Source organism: Vigna unguiculata, chromosome 3 (genome assembly GCF_037176805.1).
Source record: "Vigna unguiculata cultivar grain cowpea cultivar isolate G323 ecotype 2 chromosome 3, ASM3717680v1, whole genome shotgun sequence".
NCBI classification, from domain to species: Eukaryota; Viridiplantae; Streptophyta; class Magnoliopsida; order Fabales; family Fabaceae; genus Vigna; species Vigna unguiculata.
This window is the reverse complement of record NC_140794.1, coordinates 53934209-53942933: the sequence shown is the minus strand read 5'-3', so window position 1 is coordinate 53942933 and position 8725 is coordinate 53934209. Positions and strand designations below refer to the sequence as shown.

Genomic DNA, 8725 nt, shown 5'->3' with positions numbered 1-8725 from the left:
TTATAAAAAAACATAAAATATAATATAAATTAAATTAAATTTTAATTTTAATTAAATTTAACTTATTTTATAATAAAATGTAGATTAAATTTACTTTTAATTAAATTTAACCTAATAAAATATTTAATTTTCTTATATAATAAATATCTACCTGTACTCCGAACTATTCATAAATAAATATTAAAATATTTAATACTAAAATTATCCGTTGTGAATAGGGGTGGCAATGTGGGCCGGCCCGTCCCGCATAAGGCCCGCACACCGCGGACCGGCTCGCCCTGCCCCGCATATTTTATGCGGATCGCATACTCTGGCCCGCTCTGCATATACGTTGGCTCGCGGGGTGACCCACTTTTTATTTATTTATTTTTTTTTAATGATAAAACTTTTGATGTTTAAAAATTGGAAAACTTTAAGAAGTTCACAAATTAAGTAAAGACTTTGGGGAATTAGATGATAAATTAATAATTTAACATTTTCATCATATTCATACTATGACATACACAATGTATTCTTTAAATTTTAGCACATTAAAAATTACATAATACTTGTCTTTTCCAGTTATACAAAAAATTTGAAATATTAATGTAAGAGTCCATAAAAAAAGTAATTAATATATATAAGTGCAAGTTTTCTTTTTTTTTAATTTTATGCAGACTTGCGGGTCGGCCCACGGGCTAGCCCATACGGACTTGCGAGCTTACTATCCTGGCCCGCCTCACGTTTTTTCTGCGGACCTGCGAGCCGGACCCGCGGACTAGACCCTAATTGCCATCCTATTGTGAACTGTATCCAAAATACTGTCAAACTATATTTAACGTCGCTAATTGAAAAACATTATTTATTTATATTAATTTATGATACAAACAATGAGTATTAATATTAATTAACTAATTAAAAGTTTGGATCAATTTAGCTGAAACCCATAAAAAAGAAATTAAGGTAGTTATAGGCGGTAAAAGGAACTGAACGGGGGATAAGACTTGTCGGAGAGTGAGTAGGGTGTGGTCGACGCACCAACACGCAAATGGCTGCTATCATTGGCGTTGGCGCCGCAAAAGCGATAACAATGGCAATAGCGGCGAGGCCTCTTCGCCTGAAACCTTACGCCGCAACAACGGCACTTGCTTTTCTCTCACTCCACAAATCTCTTTTCCTCCCTCCTTCTCCCTTCCCCTCCCGCCGCTCCTTCTGCGCGGCCGCTCTTCGAACCTCCGGCAGCAGAGTAGAACAGTTCCGCAAAAAGCTTAGGGTTTCCGAAATCAAAGAAGGCGATGGTGCCGACGTTCTCGGCCGCGACCTCGTCGTGCAGGGCTGGGTTCGCACGCTTCGCCTTCAGAGTAGCGTCACCTTCATCGAGGCAAGACATTAGACCGATTTCTATTGTAATTAGCCGGTATTTGCAATGCAATTGCTGATCGAGTAGATTGTTGATTGTGTGTAGATTAACGATGGTTCTTGCCTTTCTAACATGCAATGCGTGTTGAACTCCGAGGCTGAAGGTTACGATCAGGTGTGCTTGCTTTTTCTATCGTTTTTGTTTATGGTTTTATATTTAGGTTTGTGTGAATAAACTTATCGGGAATCAGTTACCAAGAACCAAATGAAATAAGATTTTGGGTAGTTTAAAATAGGCTCCTGCATAAGCGGAAAAGTAGCTTTTAGAAAACATAACTTGGAAGAATTCCTGCAAATTATTTTATATATAAGTTAAATTTAGTTTACAAAGTATATTTCATTTCTCCTTATTTTGTTCTCCTATATAAAAACTTTTGGAGAAGTTTATCAGGACAAACCTTTGTTACTATCACTCTTGAAGGTTTTGAGTTTGTTATTAGGTAGAATCTGGCTTGGTTACCACTGGTGCTTCCGTGTGGGTGCAAGGAGTTGTGGTGAAGAGCCAAGGATCCAAACAGAAAGTGGAGTTGAAGGTCAACAAAATCGTGCTGGTTAGTTCTCCCTCAATCGTAATAAAACAACCTCTCACCATTTTGCTCTCTTTTATCATATTTTTTTTTTTCGTTCATTAGTTCAAAGATTTTATCCATTTTAACATGTTTTTTTCATTTGCGTATATCCAGCATAATGTTGCGCAGGCTTCTACCATATATTGAAATTATAGCTGCTATTTTGTTTTTTTTTTCTTTTTCATACTTGGAACATCTTTTTTGCGTACGCAGGACCAGTGTGGACAGTCAGTCTCAACTGGCTGCATTATAGGTGTTTGCTTTGGTCTTTTGGTACTGCTTATGAAAACATTGTCTTTAAACTTTTAAACTTTTACTCTTTGCTCATTAACCACTATTTGGTTGTTTATTGACTCTAATTTCCTAACATGATTTAGATTTTAGACCACTAACTTCATTTTTGCTTTCATCATGCTTTCGCTTGTTTTTTTTTTTCCTGTTAGTGTAAATGACAATGAAAATGACAACTATTCTCTTGACGATAATCTTGTGACTAAAATTGCCATTGGTGCTGCAAGTGATTATAGTATATGGGATTTTATTTTCTCTTTTCATGGTCTTGCATTAGGCTCGTTACATGTTTCCTACTTGGTTCATTTAGATCTTTAACTCCAAGGTGACTCATGCAAGACTTTGATCTACAATTTCAGATTGGCAAAAGTGATCCCTCTTTTCCCATCCAAAAGAAAAGAGCCAGCAGAGAATTTCTAAGAACAAAAGCACATCTTCGTTCAAGGACAAATACTTTTGGTGCAGTAAGGTTTCCTATTTTGTCATATTCCTTTTTACCTTACCTTCTTATGCCTTTACTTAATCATGCAAAAGAACAATTCATTACTTTGCTTTAGTTTAAATAGTTATCTTAAATTTCTTCAAATATTGTTGTTTTTCATCTGTCGTGTTATGTGAAGCCACTTTTTGAACGATTGATTATGTAGCTGGTTTTCTTTATCATGAAGAATTTCTTTATATGCAAATAATGATTGGGGTGAGGGTAAGGGTGGAGGTAGGTGTCTCCAAAATTTGTTGCATTCTATAACTGGAGGTATTTCATTGGTGTTAATCATGCGGAGTGCGGAGTGCAAAAAGTACTCTGGCCTAACTAGCTTTATGTCTCTTCTTTAGTAGGAGTTTTAAGTAATGGTTTATTTGCTTAAAACTCTAATCATCAATAAATTTTAATCAACATCTTATCAATTGAATCCAGTGAAGCTACTTTGTAGCTTTTTTCAATTTATCTAGGAAGAGGGTGCTCAATCAGTTCATACCTCCAGAGGTTTATGCTCAAAGTTCATATAGTGGCAATGAATTTTTAGCTTATGGTTTTCAATTTCCTTCCCTCTATTTTTCGTTTACATATAATGTTTTTATTTTTATGTACTTTATGTACAAAATTCTGACTAGGGTATTAATTCATGTAACTTCTGTTACTATTTTTGCTTATGAAATTACCTTATTTTTTATTTTTACAATTATCGATATTTTTTGTCATACAAAACGAATTCAGGTTGCAAGGGTTAGGAATGCTTTGGCCTATGCTACACATAAGTTCTTCCAAGAAAATGGGTTTGTTTGGATCTCAAGTCCTATCATAACAGCTTCAGATTGTGAGGGAGCGGGTGAACAGTTCTGTGTTACTACTTTGGTATTTCCAATTCCACGATCTACTTCCAATTTATATGAATATTTTTGACCAAATTACATGTTGCACTTTGACTACTCAAGGATTAAATTCTTCTCTCATCTTCCCTGACTGGAAATTTGTTAGAAAACCATGGTTGTGTGGGAGCAGTCTTTCATTCAAAACTACTATGAATCCCACAAGAAAATAGTTCCTGAAAGTCACAGTAGAGCAAATTAAAGCCATTAAAAGTAAATGTTATGTGATCCTTTACTTTTATGCTGTGAGCAGGAGAACGTTTGGTTTTAGCTTAGACTATGTAGCAGGTGGATCTCTGGGGATGACACTCTTTAGCTTGTTAAGAAACACTGGGTTGATAATAATTTAGCAACAACAATAGCCAAATCACCTTATGTTCAATCACCCTCATTGGTCAATCAATGCCATTGAACACTGTTAAAAACAATTTTAGTAAAACTATTTGGAGCAAAGCCTTCTCAATGGTTTTTCCTAATGTTTTCTTTAATGCAGTCACTCTTGTCTGGAAAATTTTCTCTTTTCTGCTATAAAAAATTTTAAATTAAAAAATTTAATGCAGTGAGAATTTGTTTAAATTATGTATTACATTTAGATTTGGAACTATATCTTTGAAGTCTACACAGGGCATGCAGAGTCTATTACCTTGTTTACTCAGTAATCACTACTTACAGCAGTCCTTTGCTAATGTTTTCCCTAACCGAAGGAAGTTCATTTCCATAATTTAAAATGGTTCAAGGATTGGGCTATAATTTCCAAGTCTGTCGGAAGTACTTATTTCTCATCTTATTAAGCATTTAGTTATAGATTTTTCTCCCTTCAATTTACAGATACCAAGTTCTCAAGATACTACGGATTCTCCTGTTGATGCAATTCCAAAAAAGAATGACGGATTAATTGATTGGTCACAAGTGAGACAAATTCATATTCCTACTCTCTTAATGTGTTAGGCAGTTGTTGTATTTTATGCACTAATCTGAAGCATTCTATGAATCAGGACTTCTTTGGAAAACCTGCATTCTTGACTGTCTCAGGTCAACTCAATGCTGAAACTTATGCAACCGCTCTCTCTGATGTACATATGTCACCTTCTCTCTCTGTCTCTAATATTTTAGCAGTTGTCTTGTTTTCTTTAAAATTTAGTGTTTTAAAATTAATGAATGAAATATCCTTTGTTTGAATATTATACTTATGCAGGTGTATACCTTTGGTCCCACATTCCGAGCAGAAAATTCCAACACTTCTAGGCACTTGGCTGAATTTTGGGTTAGTGATTTGTTTTCTTGTGTGTTCAATTTGAATTAAAAAAGAAGCTGGATTATGCATTCCCTTTTGCTTATAAGCCGCTTAGTTTTTCTGATTAGTTGTAATGTATGTGTAATGGAACAATAACTAAAGGACATTATCATATTGTTTATTCAGATGATTGAACCGGAGCTTGCATTTGCTGATCTTAATGATGACATGGCTTGTGCATCTGCTTATCTCCAGTTTGTAGTATGTTACATTCCACTAATACTACAAAGTTGTCATCTACTTTTTGATTAATTTTGCAAAGATTTTTTTATATTATTTCTTGATATTAAAGCTTGTGTGCTTCATGTTCTTGAAGATAAAATATGTCCTCGATAACTGCAAGGAAGACATGGAGTTTTTTGATACATGGATTAGTAAAGGAATCATTGCTCGCTTGAGTGTATGAGTTCTCAGTGTAACCATCATATTGCTTTCCTTTATCTAATTTATATCTGTATTATCGGTTATAATTACCAATTTGATCATTACATATTAGTTTGATGTCATTATAAAAGGACGTAGCAGATAAAGATGTTGTGCAAATAACCTACACTGAAGCAATAGATCTGCTGTCAGGAGCAAATAAGAAATTTGAATTCCCGGTAACTCGCTAAATGCTTTTTTTTTTTTTTCTCAGTTTCAGTAATCCTGTTGAATGTCAGTTATCCTGTGCTCTATCTTATGTTTTATTCTATCCCATAACCATTTTCTAAAATCAAACATGTTACAAGTATTATTTTGCTGTAATGTATTGTGCTTATTGTTTGGCAAATCAAAGACAGAGAGGATATCTTGTAACTTCTTTTTTGTTTGCTCCTCCCGTCCCTTGGACATTACCTATCTTATTTTTGCTTGCATTTTGTTCAAAATTGGTCATATGCTAAATTTACTCTCGTTCATCGAAGTAGCTGGTCCAACTAGTGGCTCAGGATTTGATTGTCGTTGTTGTATAAACTATTTTTCTAAATTTGAAATGACTTGATTCGTAAACTTCTTCCAATTTGTTTGTATTTGACATATTTTTCTACTTGCATTCATAGGTGAAATGGGGTTGTGATCTTCAGAGTGAACATGAGCGCTATATAACTGAAGAGGCATACAATGGATGCCCAGTGATAATTAGAGATTATCCAAAGGCATGCTACCTTCTCCTCTCATCTTTTGTACATGGCATATGGAAGACATCATGGTGTTATAAATAATTTTAAAATGGGTGTCAGTACTAAGAAAGGACCTAGAACTTTTAACCTTAAAGGCAAGATATAGAATCCACAAAATCTGAAAGAAGTGGCTGAGAAAATAGAGAAGTAACATTCTTCCGAACTGTTTTTCTTCTGCTGAACTTCCACTCCTCCCTGCACAAAATTATAAAGAAAAAAAAATGCAAATTCTACCACAAAAATGCTTTGTCATTGTTTTACTTGCATGAAATTGACCAGCGATCAGGATTCTGTGTATACACAAAAAAAAAAAAAAGGTGAATCAAACGTATTGAAGTTGTTGAATTTAATTTTTTTCAGGATATTAAAGCATTCTATATGCGACAGAATGATGATGGAAAGACAGTTGCGGCCATGGACATGTTGGTTCCAGGGGTAATTCATAAAATTTCTCTTTCTTATTATTACCATCAAATAGTGTTTGTGAATAAAATTTTCAGTACAATAAACAATCCCTTTAGTTAGTCACATAGTATAATCATTAGTCGCAAAAGAATTAGAGAAATAAGGCATGTTGACTATAACTAGGAAGAGGAGTTGAAGGTGTAGTTAGTCATTGGAGAATCAGTTTGGTGGCTGAGGGTTCTGGATCTCTCGAATATCCAGAGAATTTCCTTTTCTTTGTACAGTTTCAGTTCTTGGTACTGTACCCATGTTAGGGCAAGATTGGGAACCACGCTTCATCAATAAAGATTTGTACTTTACTCCCGATTGTGATCTAGTTCTATCTCAGCACTATTCAAAAGAGTAGTGCTTTAGGTTTGATAGGGCATAAAAATGTAGAAACTTCTTTGTCAAATAATGTAGAGGAGTACTAGCAGCATCTTCATTCTAACACATTCTCTAGTGTATTAATATGTATTGAAGGCTACAAAATCATGAGTGAAATTCCTTAAACAGACTCACAATTTTTGTGATTTTCAATAAATTTCAGTTAATAGTAAACCTTGTATTAAAAAAATACGTTGTTAGCCTATCGCTGCCGGGAATGTTTGCCTGATGAGGTAACATGGGATTCTACTGTACACAGCTCTTAGTATTATGTTCTTATTTATGCACAATGCAAACTTATCTACACGTCTTTCTGTTAGATTGGTGAACTTATTGGTGGAAGCCAAAGGGAAGAAAGGCTTGAGTATCTAGAAGCTCGTTTAGATGAATTAAAGTTAAATAAGGATGCATATTGGTGGTATCTTGATTTGCGTCGATATGGTTCAGGTCAGATGTCTTTCTCTTTGAGCCTCTTTACCTATTTGTACCATGCCGTACAAGATGTAAATCACATTAAGAATAAAAGATTACCCGTTCTTTTGCTGATAAACTTTCTTTGTCTTTCATTTGGAAACTCCCATTTCATCTTTTGGGGAAAGGATTTTGCTGCTTTTATCCAACTTGCTTTATAAAACTATTGTTGCAGGTGGTAAATTGCAAGCTCTGTGCAATTGTTTCATTTTTTTTTGTTGAGAATGGTCTTCCAACGTCACCTATTAGTTCTCAAACATGTAGAGAGTTAAATAAGGTTTTTGATTCTTGGCCCATATTGAAATTGGTACCTCTAAATTTTTTTTAGTGTTTTTTATCCCAACATTTAAAAAGTATGATACGTTACATTATCAAACTTAAGATGTCAATACTATTCGAAGTTACATTAATTATCAGGAACAAATTAAAATATTTGTTAAATGTTGGGATGAAAACATTTAAAAGAGTGCTGTCCGACGCTATTGTTGTGTCAACGAAGGGGGTCTATTGTTGTTTGAACTTTTTAACTCGATGATATTGACAAGATGCAATATGTTGTTGATGCAGTACCTCACGCAGGCTTTGGTTTGGGATTTGAAAGGCTTGTCCAATTTGCAACAGGAATGGACAATATAAGGGACGTTATTCCTTTTCCTCGGACACCCGGCTCGGCAGAGTTTTAGAACTTCCAGATATACTCAAATCTCGACTTAACATTCATTTGTACGATTCAAACCCTGTATTTTAGGCAATAAAGCTTTTTGCGTCTTTTCGTTTTTCTTTTTATTTAGAAAAGCAATCTGCTTGGTCTAAATGAAGTATTTATACATTCTGAACTGAGTACAATACGATTTTGAGGCAATATAATGGTGCTTGCACATTGAGCTTATAAATTATCAAATTGTCTGCGCCAAATTGTATCGGGCATTCAAATTATGATAAGGCAACCTGTATATACAATATCGGCACTGTTCAAATACAGAAAATAATTAGATCGGAATAATAAATTTAAAATTGGAGCCCAGAAGGGGATGTGAGTAATTATCCGGTTCTGCAGTAGAACCTTGCTAAATCCTGGAATTATTATTTTTACTTGTTTGAAAATTAAAAAAAACACATGTTCTAAACAAAACACTTTTTTTTTATTGTTTGTATATAAGTACAGATAATTCTCCTATGAATTCTGGCTTTGAAGTTATTGTGGAAAGTCATAGAACGATAAAAATTATATCTGTATTGACCGAAAATATTTTATTAATATTATTAGAGCTAAATTATTTGAACTTAATTACTTTTCTTAATTTAAATATAAATTGTGTTCAATCAACTTTTAGTCTCAAAAT

The 8725-nt window shown here is 34.1% G+C and overlaps 1 protein-coding gene across 2 annotated transcripts; it reads left to right on the top strand.

Annotated features, from left to right (window-relative positions):
- The first annotated feature begins 951 nt into the window (after nt 1-951).
- On the top strand, nt 952-8283 carry NS1 (Class II aminoacyl-tRNA and biotin synthetases superfamily protein). 2 transcript variants are annotated; one of them, XM_028066449.2, is made up of 15 exons: nt 952-1360; nt 1445-1513; nt 1839-1949; nt 2618-2722; nt 3475-3612; nt 4455-4535; nt 4622-4699; nt 4822-4890; nt 5047-5121; nt 5237-5320; nt 5436-5522; nt 5961-6056; nt 6441-6515; nt 7075-7144; nt 7232-7358. In XM_028066449.2, exons 1-14 carry the CDS (start codon nt 1028-1030, stop codon nt 7138-7140), a joined length of 1467 nt encoding a protein of 488 aa, XP_027922250.1. In that variant the 5' UTR covers nt 952-1027; the 3' UTR covers nt 7141-7144; nt 7232-7358. The 2 variants fall into 2 exon arrangements, with proteins under 2 accessions (XP_027922250.1, XP_027922249.1); XM_028066448.2 differs by lacking the exon at nt 7075-7144 and adding an exon at nt 7950-8283 and having other exon boundaries at nt 954-1360.
- Nucleotides 8284-8725: the final 442 nt, after the last annotated feature.

What these genes read in the sequence shown, in the direction of transcription:
- NS1 (XM_028066448.2), top strand. Translation starts at nt 1,028, where the DNA reads ATGGCTGCTATCATTGGCGTTGGCGCCGCAAAAGCGATAACAATGGCA. An exon ending in GATTAATTGATTGGTCACAA is followed by an intron (nt 4,536 to 4,621) that starts GTGAGACAAATT and finishes TCTATGAATCAG; the next exon opens with GACTTCTTTGGAAAACCTGC. An exon ending in TTTGCGTCGATATGGTTCAG is followed by an intron (nt 7,359 to 7,949) that starts GTCAGATGTCTT and finishes TTGTTGATGCAG; the next exon opens with TACCTCACGCAGGCTTTGGT.